Source organism: Rissa tridactyla, chromosome 15 (assembly GCF_028500815.1).
Source record: "Rissa tridactyla isolate bRisTri1 chromosome 15, bRisTri1.patW.cur.20221130, whole genome shotgun sequence".
Classification (NCBI taxonomy): domain Eukaryota; kingdom Metazoa; phylum Chordata; class Aves; order Charadriiformes; family Laridae; genus Rissa; species Rissa tridactyla.
In genome coordinates, this window is record NC_071480.1 from 6,360,559 (window position 1) to 6,379,638 (window position 19,080).

At 57.5% G+C, this 19,080-nt stretch overlaps 2 protein-coding genes across 8 annotated transcripts in view; both read left to right on the forward strand.

Moving 5' to 3' along the window:
* CD7 (CD7 molecule) overlaps nucleotides 1-19,080 on the forward strand; it is a 214,967-nt gene that overhangs the window by 149,588 nt on the left and 46,299 nt on the right. The gene's annotated exons all lie outside the window — the stretch shown is intronic.
* Nucleotides 1-19,080, forward strand: part of SEPTIN9 (septin 9) — a 143,377-nt gene that overhangs the window by 110,112 nt on the left and 14,185 nt on the right. For 6 of the 7 annotated variants that reach the window (XM_054221501.1, XM_054221503.1, XM_054221502.1 and 3 more), the window contains 4 exons: nucleotides 12,479-12,670; nucleotides 16,691-16,819; nucleotides 17,231-17,312; nucleotides 17,930-18,067. In XM_054221501.1, the coding sequence (XP_054077476.1) occupies nucleotides 12,479-12,670; nucleotides 16,691-16,819; nucleotides 17,231-17,312; nucleotides 17,930-18,067 (541 nt within the window). Of the gene's footprint in view, nucleotides 1-5,143; nucleotides 5,209-12,478; nucleotides 12,671-16,690; nucleotides 16,820-17,230; nucleotides 17,313-17,929; nucleotides 18,068-19,080 lie in introns of those variants that run through there. The other variant, XM_054221504.1, reaches the window with a different exon arrangement.

Below are 19,080 nucleotides of genomic sequence, written 5' to 3' on the forward strand. Positions count from 1 at the left end.
ACCCGCAGAGGGTCCGTCTGCCCCCCCACTTTCCGCAGGGCAGGATGTGGGGGTTTGGTGGAGCAGGACTCCGAGATGCCTGCGGGGTGATGTGCGGAAGGGGTTTGCTTTACCCTTTTTGAGGGTAATTTGTCCTTCGTGATAGTCTGGGGGGGGTGTCTGGAGTAGGTCATGCCCTTGTGGAGGAGGGACGAGGGATGGCTCCTAAAGAAAAGGCAGTGGCCGAAGGAGCGAAGTGCTGGAGGAAGCCTCTGGCGGGGCCGAGCTGTGCCATCTGCGGAGCTCTCCCGGTGACTCCGAGCCGCAGCGTTTTGGTGCCAGGGCAGACCGGTCCCCACTGAGCAAAACCTGTGCTCAGAGCTGCGGCAGGGTCGGGGGGAGTTGCCTGGAAGATGCTGTGTGCGCTTCATGTCCGTGCAAACCAGCACACCAGTGGCCAAAGCCCTGCAAGGGTGGGGGGTGTTGGGAGGAATGGAGGGTTTTTTTCTTGCTTTTTCCAAATATTTGTGATCCCGGAGTGACTTCCTAGCAAAGCCCATTCCCTTCTGGAAAATGATGGATTACTCAAGCACAGCGAGGAGCCTCCTGCCTTCCCCGCTCAAGGGAGCAGACACTGCAGATCCTCTGCAGAAGAAATGCGCCGGAGGAAGGGAGTCTGCTGCTGGGGCACTGCTGGGATGTGACACTGGGAAGGGAGGCACGGCCTCCCTGGGGAGTGGGACGTGATGCTGGGAAGTGAGGCACAGCCTCCCCAGGGAGCGGGTGACTCACGCCAAGGACATGGTGCCAGCTGCGTGCGCTGGCTGATGGCAGCCTGTGAAATAATTCCTTCCTTCCTTCCTTCCTCCTCTCCTGGAGAACGGGAAGGGACTGGAGGTGTCTGGGTGGAGGAGCGCTTGGCTTTTGGTGCAGTGGGCACAGTCCTGGCGCTGTGTGCAACACGGGTTCCACAAAACAGCCACGGTTCGATGATGCTGGCATGCTCCGCTGCCTGCTGCTGGCCAGGGCACGGAGGGGTTGATGGTGGTCGCTCCCTGTGCTGGCTCAGGACGTCCCTGCTCTGTGTGATGGAGCCTGCAGGGCCCCGAGATGTTCCCGGCAGCGCCTGCACCCCGTGGTACCTGCTGCTCCACTGCTGTCTCAGTCACGGGAGATTTAAGCCACAAAATAACTCCTTTTATGAGGGAACCGATGTGATACCTGCAGAGATGTCTGATATGGGCTGCTCAGATAAGCTGCTTAATGCTGAAAACCAGGTAGCTTGAAAGAAATAAACATGGCATCATCTATCGACTTGAGAGTCCAGTACAGCCAGAAGGGAGGGAATATCGTTGTTCTGCAGGTCTTACCACGACAGACCTTCCGGAGAGTTACCCTGCACGTTCAGAAGGGACCACGGTGGCCATGGTGGCTACCTGCCAGAGCCCTTCCCGGCTGCTGACACCTGCAGCCAGGCTCTTAGGAAAGTGCTGGGGTTTGTTTTAGGTGTTCCTGGTAAGGAGACATCCTTTCTGCTCCTGCCAAAAGTGACGGTGTCTCTTTCAGTGTTTGAAAAATTAAATTTTGGTCCTGTGCTCTCCAAGCTGACGTCCTTTTCTCGGTCATGCTGCCTTCCACTGAGCTCGCTGGTGCTTTACCAAGGTCTCTGGATGTGCTTTTCCTTCTCCTATTGATCCAAGATTATAAATATAACTGGCAGGATTTCCAGCTATCCGTCGAAGTCACTGGGGACTTGCTGGTGGTCAGCATTGCTGCACTATTAAAACAAGAAAAATAATTTACTAAGCCCTAACGCTGCACTTTTAACTGGGGATTGGTGCAGTGCAAATTAGAAATGTCCCGTCAGTGTTCCTGCGAGAAAAGACATCCTGCTCGTGCTCCCCGTATTCAAGGGATTTGAAGTTTTCTTAGAGTTGGGCAGCTTGGGGTGAAAGATTTCTGTTGGCAGCCCCGCAGGTCTCCCTCGCGGGCTGGCTAGTCCTGGTGGAGCTGTCTTCGTTTGCAGATGCCGGTTATTCCTCAGAGCTGTGGTTGGAGCTGGAGCATGTGTTGGCCAAGAGCAGAGCATTGCCTGGTGTTGGGGACGGCCGCGGCGCTGGAGCAGGGCTGGCATGGCCGGGGGACAGCCCCGCTGCCGGGCAGTTTTCTGGTGCAAGGTAGAAGACCATGGATGGTGGGGATTTTCCCCCAAACTCAGGTACTACGGAAACCATCGCTGGTGATCTGCTCCTCCCGCTGCCTCCCAGCCTTTCTTGAGCAGCGATGCTGGACCAGCTGTGGACCACCACCTCCACTGAGCCCTACCAGCCCAGTGCTAACGCCGGGGCTCGTCCCCACCGCCCTGTGCAGTGCGGCTGTGACATGGGGACCTGCTTTCATCTGCAAAGGTCTCAGGTAAAGTAGTACAGATAGAACTGCGTAAGGCAGGCAGGAACCTTATTATTTTGGATTAGTTGTGAGCCCAAGAACTGGATCTGTAGTTAGTTCAAGTCACTAGGTATGACTTAGAACAGGAAGAATCCCTTGCTAGAATTGCCCCTAACTCTGATTATAACTTTTTTTAAAGAGAAAAACAATGACTTTGTGATTTTAAAACTCTGAAATGGGGGATTTGGATCCAGTTCTTGGCTCGGTTTTAAGTTTTCTGCCTGACCCTGGGCAAGTCACTTAATCCTTCTCCTGTTCATTTGCGCTGTAGGGGTAAGGAAACGTGCAGGAATAAGTGAGGAAGAGTTTCAGGAATAGGGAGATTCTCCTGTAATAACAACTCCCGGAGGTGGCTGTTTGTCCCTCTGCGAGTGGCTCCTCTGTGCAAACAGCCCCAAAGCCACCCGACAGCCTTCACAAGGACAAGCGCGGGTAGCAGAGCCCAATGTACTTATTTGCTTTGAGGCCAAGGATGCCACTTCAGTGTCCTTCTGAGCTGCCTGCTCCCCCACCTCAGGTTGTTTCTGGGAAGGATGAGATAGGAGTTGAAACAAAACATTTTCTATGAATTAATCTGAAAAACAGCTCACAAGCCGCGTGGGCTCCCATCCTGCTTCAGTGAGCAGGGGGGGAACTTTTCTATGGCTGCTTTTTTTCAGCTCATGAGCAAGACCAAAACACATCTGTGGTTTCAACGTGTTAAAATAACACCACGGAAGGAGGTGTTGGTTCGCGTGGCCGAGCACCTTGTGTTCACCCCTCTGCTGCCGGTCTTGGTTTGGGCAAGCGAACCCTGTGCTGGGCGCTTAACGCCCGCACAGTGTTATGGATGTAGTTCGTTTAGTGGCAGGGACACGGAGGGTGGATCGCATCCGCAAAGCCCACGTGCACCTGAGATCCCTCCCTTATTCCCCGTGGAAGCGCAGCACCTGAGCGAGCACGGAGGAGCTTTGCAGAGCCGGGCTGAGCTGCTTTCCACCTCTGCTCCCTTTTTTCCAGCTAACGCAAGACCGGAGTGACTTGCAAACAGACCCAGCTGCTTCTCAGGCAAGCCCAGTTTGGCATCTAGCATTGGATTTTCCTGGAGATTAGGGAGATTAAAACGCTAATGCCCATTGATAGGGGTTAAAGCTTTGTTAAGTCATAAAAAGTGGTGTAATCCAGCAGAAAGCACCGCGCAGCTGCAGTGTAAGCAGATTGAGGCTGGGTTTCCTGCCTGGGTGGAAGTTTCTCAGAAATTGGTTATTTGTGGCACTGGCTGAAGCGAGGGGACGTGAGTCTCGGCCCTCCCGAGCACCCGTCGTTTCCAGGGCAGCCCACGCCAGCCTTTCTGGGCGTAGCGGGCAGAGGATGCTGGCAGGCCAGCGTGCCATGGTGGCACTGGGTGGAGGAAGAGCCGCTGCTGCCGGTGCTCCGGAAGGGGAGAAGAAAGGTGACAGCCAGACGAGAGCCATGGGTGATAAGGAAGGGTGGCCTGCGGTTGGGGTGTCATGGGTGGCAGGGTTTGCCTCTGGAGCAGGAGTTTGACAGCGGTGTCAGGTGATGCTGATAACAGGTTAAAAAGGATGGGCAAGTACTAGCCCTTGGCTTGTGGGCTGTGCATGGGAAATGGAGTCCTTTGGGTATTGAGGACTGCAAATGTGCAAATCCTTCTTAACCCTTTCGTCACCTCTGGGAATGCAGATCTTCTGAGAACCACAGGGAGCTGACGGGGAAAAAATATCCCGAGATCACAGGATAGGTCAAAGTAACATGTCAGACCCGGGGGTCCGAAGGAGGCAAGGCTGGCTTTGCATCTTGGGCGTGATGGGAGAGAGAGCGCCCCTTCTGCTCCTGGCCCTGCAGCTGGGCTCTCTGCGCCTGCTGCCCTGGGCTTCCCACCGCCCAGCAGCACCCGGGGGGCTTCGACCCACGCCAACACCCACCGGGACCCCACGCTGCCGATGGGAGCAGGGCTGGCGGTGCAGCCCACCCGCTTGGCCCCCCGCACATCGCTGCGTCCCTGCTGGGGCCCTTCTTTCCGCTGGTGGGAGAGAGGTGGTGGTGAAGCTCTGGTAATCAAGATGGAAGGCAGGAAGGGCTTGTGGACATGGATAATATGTTTATTCAGCTTAATTGATGTGATTTTAAAAAGCAGGCAGGCTGCTGGGTGGTGGCTGGGATGTGAGGTGCTGCCCAGGGGGGTCTTTAAAGAGCTGCAGAGCAAAGTGAGCCCGAAGTGAGCAAAATCAGCAGCGTTAACACCCACCGGAGATGGGTTTTGGTCTCTGCTGGGGGAATTTCAGGCTACTTGAAAGCAAAAGGCAAGTTTCAGCGCTGGCAAGTGCCAAAAGGGGTGGGATGGGGCCATGCCCCTTCATCCCTGGAGCAGTGGGATGGACGGCGGGATCTGCTGGTGGGAGTGGGATGGGGATGCTGAGTTTGTCCCAACCTCGCTCTTTTCTCGCGGAAATGCCCAGCACCGATCCCCTCCCTGCGTGGGCACCGCGGGTGGGGGGACGTGCTGCTTCTCATGGCCCCCAAACCCCTTCCCCCTCTTAACCTGGACGAGCCCCCCGCCAGGTCCGGAACTGGCTCGTAGCGGCCGGGGGATGGAAACCGCCCCGGGGCGAAACAAACTTCCCGGGAAGAGGCTCCATCCCCCCGGGCCGGGCTGGAGGGGGAGGAGGCAGGGTGATGGGGGAGGAGGAGGAGGAGGAGGAAGGGCGGTGGGGGCGGAGGCGGAGGGCAGCGCGGGAGGAGGCGGGGAGCCGCCGGCTGCCGGAGCCGCCGCCGCCGCGGGTGAGTCGCCGGTGCCCGGGGGCGGGGGCTCCGCGGAGGTCGGGGGGCGAGTGGGTGATGAGGCGGGGGGGGGGGGGGGGGGGATTGCTTTTTGGGGGGGGTGAATTATTCCAGGGGAGGGGCTGAAGGCGTGAGGGAGGCTCGCCGGTTCCCACGGAGGACCCCGGGCAGCCGGGCGCGGCGTGGGGGTGCCGGGATAGGGGTACCCGGGGAGGAGGGGGGGGGAGCTCGTCCCGCAGCGCCCCCCCAGCTCCGCCCCTCTCGCCCCTGCGCCCCACAAGCGGGGCCGTTGTTCGGCGGCCGCCTGGCCGCGATGCCGGCATTGTCCGGGGATGAATAGCGGCTGTGTCCGGGGGCGGGGGGGTGGGGGGGTACCTCCTGCGGGGTCCCGGCCGCCCCGCTGCTGCTGCTGCGGCCCCCCATCAACGGGCTCTGGGTGGGGGGGTGTCTGGGGCACAGCTGCCCTTCGGAGAAAAAAAAAAAAAAAACCGAAAACAAAAAAAAAAAAAACAACACAAAAAACCAACCCCCAAAAAAAGAAACGAAAAAAGAATCCAAAAAACCCCCAAACAAACCCAACCCCCCCCAAAAAAAACAAAACAAAGGAAAAAACCAAAAAAAAAAATCCCGAAAAAAAAAATAATAATAAAACCAAACAAACAAGAAAAAAAAGCCCCAGGGAGTAAATCCCTCCTCGTTACTCCTGTACCTCAGGGTGACGGCAGCCCTGATGCCGCTGGCTTGCCTTTTTATTTTATTTTATGTTATTTGTTGTTGCTGTAGCTGCAGAAGTGGGTAACTCGGTCAGGCGTGGGTGGCTCTGGGCACACACAGCCACACCAGGTGCCTGTGCCCAGGTGCCCCACGTGGCTCCTGCAGCCCTTTTTGGGCCAGCCAAGTTTGCGCTGCCTGCCTCTTTGTTTTCCAAGCCCGGAGCTCCGCAGAGGAGCGGTGGCAGGGGTGAGAGGTGCTTTCTCTTGCCAGGGGCTGGGAAGGGTCTCCACATCCCTCCTGCGCTGAACACCATCGCCCGGGGTGGACAAGGGGTTGGGAGGGGGTCCCCTCCCCAGACCCACGGGTGAATCAGCTTTGTGTGAGTCCTCGGACCCCCCTGGGTGATGGAGCGGCTTTTCCTGGTGTTGGTGTGCGGGAGAGTTCCCCTGCCATGGGGTTGCCCCCAGCAAGGCAGGGCTGGTCTCTTGGGGCCAGCTCTCGGGGCTCAGTGGCCAGAGACCTCCGTGTGCCCGAGTCTCAGAGCTCGGTTTGCAAGACCAGAGCAGGCAAGATTTGGGGTTGTTTATGATCATCTCCTTCCTTTTAAACTTCTCCGGGCAAACAAAACAGCGTAACAGCTCCTTGCAGGTCTCTGTGAGTGGTTTAGAGCTGCTGCCTCATGTGGTTGGAGAAATGAGGATGTATGGCTGCCGACCGCGCCACAAGGGCTGGCACGTGTCGGGGCCAGGGTAGGTGGTGGTTGGCCTCATGCTGTACCTGGGGCACGCTGAGGTGGCGCAGGGACTTGCATCTGAGCTCACAGATGGCACTTTGTGAGCGCTTGAGGATGTGTCCAGGCAAAGCTGGCACCACGGTTTGACCTTTGGGTTGAGCTGCATCCCAGCCCAGAAATGCCTGTGGCAGCCGGAGGGTTAAGCTGGGAAGGGAAGCAGCGATGGGGAGCTCTGGAGCATCCATCTCTTGTAAATGAAAGAACTGCAGAGGGGTGACTGCGGAGGATGGAGGGGTGACTGCGGAGGACGTTTCCGGAGCGGGGAGGGGGAAGCGCTCAGTGAGCGAGGACGGAAGCGCAGGCGGCGAGCGGGGATGGCTGGAGCTGGGCGGTGCGTGCCCGTGGCTCGCTGCTGTGGCCCTGCCTGGTCACCTAACGAAGGTGGTGATTCGCTGCAGAGCAGGAATCGCTGTTCCTTTTTTGATCTCTGAAAATGGATTTGTCCTCCTCACATGAATAAAAGGCCTCGTACCTGGAGCATCTCGCATGCTCAAGAGGTACCCGGCCACCTATCCGACAGGCAGATTTGGTCTAATGAAGTGTAGTTAAGCATCCTCTGCTATTTCTAGGTCGTGTCTGTTGGCACCTGGGTGGAAATGCAAGCTGAGAAGGAAACGTTACCAGGTGGTAGGAGGGTCTGGGCTGACGGCCAGCCTGAAACCATAGCCTGGTGCCCAGGGATGCGAGGGACAGGCTCCAGCTTGGGGCTGGCTGTGCCAGCTGTGCTCAGGTGACTGCAATCAAATAATAGAAACGTCCCTTAGTTGCAGTTTGGTGCTGCAGGGTCTGTGGGGGTGGCAGCTCTGCCCCTCTGAGATGCTGGCTGCCCCTCCAGTTTTGGACTGAGCTGTGCCTCGCATTCCCTGGTACCCACGCATCCCTGTGGGACCAGCATGGGTCCGGTGTTTGGCACTGGGGATCCCGCAGTGGCTCTGACCAGGCAGCTGAAGAGAGCGGCGGTGCCTGGGCCACGCTGGGTTTGCATCCAGCCCCGGCTTTGCTGCCTCCCTCCCAACTCCTCCTGTCCCCTCGGAAGGGAAAGCTGTGGCTTTGCCACCTCTTCCGTGGGTTGGATCCGTTTCCATAGCTTGTGGTCACCGGGTCGGTGTGCAAAGGGGAGAGGCTGCGGTCCCGGCCGGCTGCAGTTAAGCAGGAACTATAAATTCACTCTTTGGTCCTAAAAGCGTCTCTGTTACACCCTACAGGCACAATTTTTTAAGATTGCTGCTCCCCAAAATTGAAAGGTTAGTTGGTCCACACTGCTCCCTCAAACACACCTGTGGATGCTCAGCTGCCTGGGAAGCAGTTGTGTTTTCACACCCTGATGTACCGCTGTTGGCGTCTGTGAATCTTCTCCCTGTGTTGGCGTGAACCCATCGAACAAGTCTGGCAGCCCACGGTGTTTCCAGTCTCTGCTGTGTGGAGGGAAGGGGAGTTATCCCCGCTGTCCTGGTTGTGTCTGGGTGCTTGTAGATTTGCAGGACCGGCTGCAGAATCACCAAAAGGTGGCAAATGCTCGGTGCTTCCTGCAGCCGAGGGATGTTTCTTTGGTTTACCCAGTGTTAGCATTTCTCCAGTGATTGCGCCTGCGTCCATATAGAGCGTGCGGATAGATTGAACCTGGCGGTGGGCGGCTGGAAGGATGTGGTGGGTGGCAGTGGCAGAGGTGCAGCCTCCTGCCCTCTCAGCGTCTCCGTGCAGCCGCTGAGCACCAGATCCATGACCGGCAACTGCTCCAGGATCAGCTCTGCCCTCCCGGACCACCAGCACCCCGCTCCCCGTGCATCGCTGGAGCAGAGCACAGAGCTGCTGGGTCTGGCCGGGTGCAGGGATACACGAGACATTCCCAGTTCACCCTCCGTAAGAGTTATTCTCTTACAGATCCCTTTCCCAAATCCTCGAGGAGGACTGCCAGCCCTGGGGTCCGGGGTTTCGGGGTTCCAGCCTGCGTTTGTATCCCCTGCCCGCAGCCGCGTGGCATCAGCGTGGCATTCCTAAGCCCTCCGTTTGCCGGCAGCCCCTCGCCAGCAGCGTTTCGCAAAGCCCATCCCACGGCCGCCCACGCATGGCGTCCAGCTGGCTGGAGGAGCGGGGGGCTCCCCGGGGGGGCTCCCTGGGGCTCCCCCCCTCCCTCATGGGGTGCCTTTCATCTGCTGCTTTGCAGATGTTGGGTTTGGCTCATGTCTGACATGCAACAATTACAGCGCAAAAGCCTGGAGTTTTTGGCAAAATCCCTTTTGGAGCAGCTGTCCTGAGTCAGCCTGGCGCCCGGGCCGGAGCCCTGGGGCTGTCCCCGCTCCATGCAGTGCTGCCCTGATGGGCTTGACATCTCCGTGCCGGCATGGAGAGGGGTTTCCCTGGCAGAGGAGGTCTAAATATGGCACAAGCACGTGCAACCGCGTGTTTCATGTTTATCCAAGAACAGGCGAGCCGGAGGGAGCTGCAGGCTCTGGGCTCTCTGCCCCCATCGGCAAAGCCAGCAGCCAGGATGCTTCCCCAGCTCCCTCCCCCCGGGGGGGACAGGCAGCCCTGGTAGCGTGGCACTGGTGAAGGGATGGTGCGTGAGGGCTGATCCTGCTCTTGCTGGGGAGTCGGTGACAATCGGGGATTTCTGACACGATCGGGTGTTTATTAACCCATCCCTCTGGAAGGGGCAGCTCGGCGACGCTGGCACCGAGATCACCTCAGGTTTGGCACCGTCCCCGGGTCACACAAGTGCAGGATCTGCCCGTGGCATGTCCCGGTCAGCCACCGCTTCTGCTCCAATTTATTTCTAGGATCTTTCTATTTTAGACAAGTGTCTGCCAGGAGTGCTCCTGGGCACCGCAGCCCCCTGTCCCTGTGCCTGAAGTGGTCCTGTGGCTCGGCCGCATCCTGCCTCTGCTGGCATGGACCCCTCGGAGCCAAGTGATGCTTGAGTCTTTGCTAAGAAAAGACCAGCTCAGTGCTGGGAAGCTAAAAAGAAAAGTGAAGGTCTGAGTTGCAGCATTTCTCTCGGGAGTACGCTGGTGCTATCGGGGCGTTTGTGTCTTTGCCTCCCTGCTGTCCTGCAGACCCTCCTAGTTGCAATATCTTCATTTTTATTTTATTTTTCCCCAAACAGGAGCCAGGTGCTGGAAGAAAATGTCCTTTTAAGTCACTTTTTTTCCCCCCAGCAGACGAGCCGAAGCAGCGTGGGCCGCGCTGCCAGCTGTGCTGCTCGAGCGCATCCCAGGTGGCAGCGCGCCTGCGCGCTCAGTGGTGACAAACCGCCGCCTGCCATCGCCCCGCGCTTCCTCCGGCTTTTGTCTCGCTGGGGGCTGGGGAGGCCTGAGCTCTCCTTCTCACATTCAAGGCAACGTGGCGAGGCAGCACGTCACCTCTGCTCCCTGTGCCGGGGACAGCTTTGCCGGCACGTCCCGCTGCCCAGGGAGGGGGGCAGCCCCTTCGGCACACTGCAGGTAGCTCGTTAGTGGAGCTTGATAAGACGAGCAGCAGCCCGGAGGTGCTGGAGATGCTCCTGGTCTTTATTGCATGCAGAGGGTGGCTTTCTGCTCTGTTTGTTTAATTTCTTAATTTCTCTGAGCACTTTGTTGGGCCTTATCTACAACAATTTCCCAGGCTGATGCCCCGTCCCGCGGCGCCAGCGTGCGTGGGGCTTTCTCCCACGCATGCAAGCGGTGCCTGCAGGAGTTAAAGCCGTTGCCTGACCCAGCGCTGCTGCCGGTGACAGCATATTTTCCACGTGGTTTAGTCTTTTTTTTCTTTTTTCTTTTTTTTTTTTTAGTGGTATGTAGGGATTTTTTCCACTCTTGGCCTTGTCGTTTTGGAACGGGGCTAATTTGGGATTTGCGGCGAGACCTTTGGCACGCTGGGGCTTTGCAAGGGGCGGCGTGGCAGCGCGTTGCCAGCTGCGCGAGAGCCTGGGTCCGAGCGTGCCCAGGAGCAGCGTGTTGTTTCCCTGCGTGGCAGCTCCGGCGCGCTTGCTCCCTAACAGCTCTGTGTGTGAGTAACGCTGGTCTGCACAGCCCGGGGTGGAGGGTTGGAAAAAAATATTCAAAAGTGACCCAGCAGTGTTTGGGATCAGTTCCGGCTTTGCTTTTTATGATTTTTCTATATTTTTTCCTGCTTGGCCTATATTTGAGCGCCTGGAAGCACGCTGTGCTTGCAGGAAGCGAGCGATTCCACCTTGCAGACCCCAGCAGGGTCCCATCCCACGCTGCTCCCGCGGCTCCTGCCCTGTTGCCGAGGGATGAGGGATGATGGGCTGGTGTTTGGAGGAGCCCCTTTGGACCAGCCACGCTCCTACAGACAAATCCCTTCGGAGGGAGGGGGAGAAAACCAGGCAGCACCTCATCAAAGGCCAGAAATAACAGTGGGGTGAGGAGATGAGCTGCGAGCTTGAAAGAATGAGGTTGAGGACTTTGCAGTAAGTCCTTTGCAAATAATAATAATAATAATATTTTTGAATTAATAATAATCAACTAAATAATAAATAAGCTTTGCAGAAGGCTTAACAAAAATAAAATGCTTGCTGAGGCTGGTGGCTGCAGGGACCCGGGCATCGATCAGCAGCAGCCCGGGGTGGGGAGGGCTCTCCGGGGTGTGTTTTCCTAAAACCTGCCTCTCCGTGCCTGCCTTAGAGGAGCTTTCCCTGCGTGGCTGATCCCTCCAGGAGCTTGCAAGGACCAGGCTGAGCCTTGAGTATGCTCTGCCTTGGGGATACTTGCTGTATCGGCTGCAGGTGATGCGGAGCAGCTGGGGCTGGGTGGGAGCAGGTTGCGTCGCCCGCCGGCGCGTTGGGACAGTTTGTCCTTCCCGGCAGCTGATATTCCTGCCTGGTCCCCGGGGCAGTGGATGGTTCCCCGATTTTTGTTATAAAGGTGTTAAATCAGGCAGTAGGCGTATGTCTGCTTCCCCTGAAGTGCTTTGCTAACCTGGAGCCGATTGAAGGGGAGACGAGCGCCCTGTCTCTGCGGGAAGCCAAAGGGTTTGGGTTCGGCAGAATTAGCGCGGGACCATGAAAGTTTCGGCAGAATTAGCGCGGGACCATGAAAGTTTCGTGGCAGCGCGGGTGTTGTCTGGCGTGACCCGTTTTGATGCAGACGCATTGGGTTTTTGGTTTTTCCGTGAGAAGTGAGCTGGGGCCAGCAGCCTCTGGAGCTTGGGGAGGGCACGTGTCGGTAGACATCGAGGACTTTTCTGTGTCTGCAGAGCCATCCAGTTCCCCGAAACGTGGCCACGAGGCATTCCCACCAGCAATCTGCATAGCGCTGTAATTACAGTGGGACGGAAGAGCGGGCAGGCTGGGTACAGCCGCGAGCCTTTAATGGCAGCGCCTGGGCACAGGGCCGTGTTGCTAAAAGCCCTCGTCACTTGCTAAATAAACGCCTGGACTCGTGCCGAGGGCTTTCTCGGCGCTGGGTCCCGCTCCATGGGGGCGGATCGGCTGCTCATGGGACCTGGTGTGCTGGTCCCCCCGTAGCAGCATCCCTTTGCTGTGCTCAGCTGCGGTGGGCTTGCCGATGCCGGCAGGGATCAAGGTGAATCCAGTAAGAAGGGGAATCCCCAATTTGCTGTAATTATGGGCAAAGGAAGATCCCACATATCTCCTCTCTCAGCCTCCTGGTTCCCTGAATCCCCGCGTGCTGGTGTTAGTAGTGGAGACGTGGCACCTATTTTATTCCCGCTTCAGATGCAACAGGCGGCTTCTTTCATTCCCTGCCAGGAGCAGCATCCTGGCGCTGCCTGCCGCCCCTGACCACCCTCTCTTTGCCTCCGCAGGTCCAGAGGCAGTTCCCAGCCACGCACCCGGAATGACGGACGCTTCACGGGATGCCGGCCCCAAGCAGCCGGCGCCGACGCGGCCGGAGAAACCGGCTGCAGACTTCGGCTACGTGGGGATAGATGCCATCCTGGAGCAGATGAGACGGAAAGCCATGAAGCAGGGGTTCGAGTTCAACATCATGGTCGTGGGTGAGTTCTTTTCCTTGCACCAGCTGCCCGCAACGTGCTCAGTGAGTCGTTTTTGTTCTTCTGCGATGATGTTTGTCCTCTCTGGAGCCTCCTCAGGAGCTGCAGCTTGGGTTCAGCACAGGGGTCTTTGCCTTAGGGGTCAGCAAACCCCGCTCCCGAGGAGCTGGCTTGAATTCAGCTGTCGTTAAAGCTGGCGATGGGATGCGGCCCATGGTCTCATGCATCTTCCCCACGTCTCGGGGTGCGTTACCCACAGTCACGTCCCCAAGGGGAGCGCCCCGAGGGGTGCCGGGACTCACCGGAGCCTTGCAGAGAGCTCCTTTGCCTGCTCTCCTGCGAGCCCTGCGCTGGGTTGAGCAGTCAGGGAGCACGTTAGGGCTCAAGGGCTTGCACCAGAGCCCCAGTCTTTGCTGGCATTTCTAGCAATTTGGCTAAAATTCCTTCTTGTGAGTTTTCTTGTATTTAAGAGATTGTGCTGCGTAGCTCAGACAGCAGATGCCACCGCGGTACAAGTACCAGGGAAGAAATGCCACGTGTGATTTACTGGTGGGAATAAAGACCAGCAAGAGGGTTTGCGTGACTGGGTTGTTCGGTTTGAATGCATCTGCTACCGGTGGCACCTCTGGGGACCTGCAGTGTGGCACAGGGGCACATGAGAGTGTCCCAAAGGGTGTCCACATGCAGGGAGGGCGGGCTGGAAGGTTGCGTGTCCAAATCCCGCTGCCTGCAAGCTCCTCTTTGTTAGCTTTCTGAGACTGCAGGGTGGATGGCATGAAAGAGCTTTAGTTCAGCTGGAGGCCACTGGCTGCATCGCTGCTGCGCTCCTGCAGCCCTGGGCTCCCACTGCACCAGCCCCAAATGCTGGGTATACTGGAGAGCTGGGCAGGTACCATGGGAGGCCGTGCAAGGGGAAAAAGGGAAAAGAAATGAGCCTTTTCTACATTTTTGCAGCTATCGGTGTCTGACTTGGTCCTGCGGAGCCCCTTGTGTGAGCTGGGCTGCGCGGTCAGCAGCTCTCCCTGCCGGGATCCCCCAGGGGAGGTGGCGTGTTGGTGGGAGGTGGTGGCATGGTGGTGGGAGGTGGTGGCATGGTGGGAGGTGATGGGGTCTCGCCATCCCGCTTCCTCCTGCGAGGAGTTGCGTAGGGCTGCGGGTTTGTACAGGGATGCCCATGGGGTAAGACCCCTCCACAGCCCTGGGGGGCTTCTTGGGATTACAGGAGGGCCTGATCCAGAGTTTGCTGATTCAGTAAAAGATATTAGGGTGCTGTAGCTTCCCAGCGAGCTCTGCTGATGCTCTGCCTTTCCCATTTTGATATTTTCATACACAAATTGATCTATGGGGAGGGCTCCCCGGGCTGGGAGACCCCTGCAGACCCTGTCGCTGCAAAACCAGTTCTTGCAAGGTTTTTTAACAAGGCCAGCTCTTTGCTCCCAGCGGAGCAGCACTCCCGGGACAGAGGGATTCCGGCGCTGATCCTGAAAGTCCGCAAGTGAGATTGCATGAGCTGAGCCCCCGTTTCCCTGCCAGAAGAGGCACCCGTCCCTCTGCAAGCAGGCTGTGCCGCGGCAGCACCTCGGCTTTCTGCTTTGCAGATGCGGAGGGATGTTGAAAGAAAGGGCCCGGCTTTGCCTTGGCAGCGCTGTGTGTGGTATGAAAGCCCGTGCTTGCAGCGCGGCTGGAAAACATTGTTCTTCCCTTGGCAGGCTCTGGGCTGACTGTTTACAGGCTGCGGAATTCGTGGCAGCATAAACAAGTCGAGCTCTGGCCCTCCCAGAAGACGCGGGGAGGGATGCGGGAGGAGCAGCGCCTCGGGGGGTGCCCCGCGGGGAGGGGATGCTCTGCTGAGGCTGGGAGGCAGCAGCCAGCCCTCCTCCTGCTGCAGCTCTCCAGGGAACGGTCAGGCTTCCAGGGATTGCTTTGGGTCCTTTATTCCCGTCCATTTATTTGTCCTTGCATTGAAATCATTGCAAGGCCTGTTTTACAGGTGGGAGATGCCAGGAGGGAGGTGTCTTCTGCAGGGGAGGTGGGGATGGAGAGCCACGGCCAGCATGGGGTCACCGTGCCCACGCTGTGTCCTTGTGATGGGGCTTTTTGAAAATCCTCTTCCCTGTGTATCAGCATCCCTGTTCGAAAGGGTTTTGCCAGCCTAACCAAGGCTCTGCGAGGAGGCTTTGGGATGACGTCAGGTTACCCCCGTGTTGTCTAAGGTGGAGGTGAGAAAAAGGGTCTTCGATTAAAAAAAACCCAAAGCACATCTTTTGTGTTCAGTTTTTGGTGCAGAGCAGCTGGGAGCAGAGGAGAGCTGGCCGGGCACAGTGAAGATCAGCTGCTCTTTCCCCCCCTGATTTCAGCTCAGGGAAAGGCGCTGGGCTGCAGTCCGGGGAGGTGGGAGCGGGCCCACGCTGCGCTCGGCCAGCACGTCCCCGGGGTGCAGCCCCATCCTTTGCTCGGCGAGGCCAGCCTGCAGCTGCGGTATGGAGAGGCACATCTCATCCGTGGCTGACGACGGTTCTCGCCTCTGGTCCCTTTCCAGGCAGTGCGGCTCCGGCAGGTTGGACAGGCACGGACGCAGAGGGCGACTGCCAGGAGCTGTAGCAGCGTGTCGCACCGCTTCCCCCCTCTCCCCACGTGCTCCATTTAAGGATGGAGTAGTGCAACAAGAGCTTTGCTTTGGTTCGCTGCATCCACAGCTCCAGACCAGTTTGTGCTTGGCCCTGTGTGTTTGCAAGGCAGCAGAGGACCAGCAGCACCAGCCCCCAGCCTGGTCCATGTGTTTCTTCTACAGCCCAGCTGTGATAGTGGCTGGTGAAGAGGGTTTTCCTGTGCTGGATTGCAGCGTGCCATCGGTAGCGTTGCGAGCTCAGCTCCAAATTGCTGTTGGGTCAGGGCGCGGGCTGGCCAGGAGGTGATGCCCAGTGCCGATGTACTGGTTGACCCTACTGTTGGCTTAGCATTGGGTGCCTTTGGCAGCCTGGATGGGTCGGGGTGCTGGAGGAGGTAAGTGAAATCCTTGCTGGCTTCATGCTGAGATGCTCGGCGGTGCCAGGGACATGCCAGCAGTGGTGCCGTGATAACTGGCTGCAACGTGGCTTGGCAGAACGGGGCCCAAGGGACCCCTGTGGTGTGTGCAGGAGCTCTGCAGTGATTGCAGGGGGCACAGGACATCTGTTCTAAAGCTAAGTGTGTGCTCCCTGGGTTTAGAGGAGTTTCTCTGTTTTCTTTGCTTTGGAAAAATTCTTCTCTGAGCTCACGGGACAACTGGTTTGGAGAGTTGAGAGCTGCTGGTGTCCTTTTCTGTATGGATTGACCTCAGCTTCGGGATATAAAGCATAAAAAAGCTTCTCTGTAAGAGATGGTTTTTTTCTGAAGTTGTGGAATCTGATGTGCTTACTGGGACGTTGTTTGTGGGACTGGCCTGGACCTGCCTAAAAGGGTCCTTGCAGCCAGCTGGTCCGATTGCAAAAGCAAATCCATCCGGGAAGCAGCAGTGGATGCTGCAGGGATGAGGTTTGGAAGGCTGTTGCTGCTGTTAATCCCGTCCAGTTTAGGGCTTGCCAAGCGGCTCCTAAGTCTTCCCTGTGGAGCTGGACAGGGGAGGTTGCAGGAGGGTAAAGGCACAGATGTGTCAGGATGCTTCTTCCTGGGGTTTCCTGGTCCCCGTGCCCTTCTTCAGGGCTGCTGAGTGTCACTGCAGCCCTTAGAACATCCCCAACGGTGTCTGCCTGTCCTCGGGGTTGCTGTGATTTCAGCTGGGTGCAAGGAACCAGCTCTTGCCCTGCTCTCTCCCAGCAAGCCGGCTGCTTTGGAGCTAGGGAAGGTTCTTGCTGCCCACAGCATCCTCCTGCCTAGGGTGGATTTGAGCTCCTGGAGCCGAGGAGGCTGCAGGGGAGCAGCTCTGACCTCCCTCCCGCGGACCCAGTGCAGGCTGAGTCCATGAGCATCCCCATTCTCTGGCCCCTGGAAAAATAGCCCGGAAATGAGTGAGTGCTGACTGTGGTTTATCCTGCTCTTTTCCAGGTCAGAGCGGCTTGGGGAAATCCACGTTAATCAACACCCTCTTCAAATCCAAAATCAGCCGGAAATCTGTACAGCCGACTTCTGAAGAGCGGATCCCCAAGACCATTGAAATCAAATCCATCACTCATGGTGAGGCTCTGCAGATCCCACCTGGTGCTGTGGCTTTTGCTCTTGCTCTGCCTTGCGTCTCCAGGGGCTCGCAGGGGTTGTGGGCCTCCGTTAAACCTCCACTCCCTTCTCTCTGAAAGGGCTTTGACCATCCGGAGATGCTTACAGGGCTGAGAAAACATCTATTTTCTCTTTATCCACCAGCATTGAATTAACTGTGATGGAAGGGAACGCTTGAGGTGGCCATGAGGGTTAGCATTTCAGGGCAGATGTGGTGCTGCGTCCCTTTGGGAGGGCTGATTTGTGCCTGTGAGAAGCTGGGAAGGTGGGTTTCTCCCCTGGGGACAGTCTCCAGCTGATTTTGGGAGGGCAGGCTTGGCCAGAGCTCCCGTCGACATTCGCCTCATGCACCGGCTTTCTTCTCCGTTTCAGAGATTGAAGAGAAGGGGGTTCGCATGAAGCTGACAGTCATCGACACCCCGGGCTTTGGAGACCACATCAACAACGAGAACTGGTGAGCTGGGGACCGGTGCGGAGGGAAGGCGGCCCAGCCCTTGGGCATCCTCACCCGGTGCTGGTGCCGAGGGCCGTACCTGGTTCTGTGCCACCCACGCTCCGTGGGGAGCCGGGGAGAGGGCTGTTGTGGGTGGCAGCGTGGTGCCATGCTCCCCGGGGCTGGTCACGGACCCTGCGAGAGCCCACAAACGTCCTGCTGTTCCAGGCATGAGACAAGCTTTGTTTGTGGCTGGGAGCAGCTGTGTGCCGGCATGGCCGGTCCCCGGACCTCGCTCATGTGCCTCTGAAGGGTGAGCCCTGCCAGGAGTCCCTGGCACAGTGGCTGGCTGTGCGGGATGGCCTCCTCGGGCCGGGGCAGGGCTGACCTGGCCGGCTGGTGGCAAGTGCCTTCTCCTTTGTCACGACGGGATGCGAAGAGCTGAGGGACTGCCCTGCTCAGCAGCCAGGTGTTTGAGTGTGGTTTGGGTTGGTTGGTTTGTTTGATGGGATTCTGTAAGATGCTGAGCATCCCCGGCTCGGCGGGCTCTGCTTCACACAGTCAGGCCAGGTGGGAGGGTCAGGGTGGTCCAGATCCCTCAGGCAAACCCAGAGTCCCGCGTTCCTCCCTCTCTGCAGCTGGCAGCCCATCATGAAGTTCATCAACGACCAGTACGAGAAGTACCTGCAGGAGGAAATCAACATTAACCGGAAGAAGCGGATCCCCGACACGCGGGTGCATTGCTGTATATACTTCATCCCAGCCACCGGCCACTCGTACGTACCCTGCCGCCCGCCCTCACACCCCCGGGCCTTCCCCCTCCTGCCTTCGGTCTTGGGCAGCTCAGCCGCCAGGGTTGTCCTTGGGATTCCCCCGTGCTTCTTGGGGACTTGAGGAGCTTGAGGACAGTGTGAAGCTGTCCTTCCTAGGGCTGTAGGAACTGGAGACCTCGCAGTAATGCAGTAGAGCTGCTGTACTCCCAAGGAACGTGGCGTTTCCTCTCCTGTGGGGCCATCAAAGCCTCCCTGAGCTCTGGTTAGCTGCTCGCTTTGCTTTGGTCACCTTGCTTGCTTGACCGAGGATGGACACCAGTCACTGAGCTCTCAGATGGGACAGAAAGGCTGCCTTTGAGAACAGAGCATTAATTTTCTTTGCTGTGCCCCTGCCTTTGTAAGGGGAGAAGCCGGTTTTCCTCACGCTACCGAGGGAGCAAACACCCTCACCCTTTAAGGGTATTTTGTGGGTTGTTTGACTAGTCTGCAGGTGGGCTGCAGTTTGTTTAGTGCCGAGCTCTCCTGGCTCTGGCACTTCTCAAGCGACAGCATCAAAGGCCCAGATCTTGCTCTATTTTTTTTTTTTTCTTCTTTTTTTTCCTGAGGCACATAGCGCGCAGTGAAAATCTGGGGCGCTTGAAGTGTCTTGAAAAATGTGACTTAAAGTATCACAACATGAAACGAGACCTAAGTTTCCTTTTGATTTGTGTCAATTCCTTCCACTTCTGGCTCTGTCTGCGTGGGGATTTTTTTGGGGGATCTGTTTTCAAAAGTAAACTTGAGCCGCCAGCGCTGTATTAATGTCAGCCTTTTCCTCTTCCCCAAGTAGAGATTTATTCCAATAGAAAAGACTTTGTTTTGCTTCTGTCAGTGGGTAGACCAAAAATGCATCCTGTGCTGGAATAAAATGACTGCATGAGCCAGTTATGCTCTTCTTGTGTAACCGGCTGTCGATGGGGAGCAGAGGGGGCCGACGAAACGTTTATGGTTTAATACGATAAAGCAGAAAACGTTTC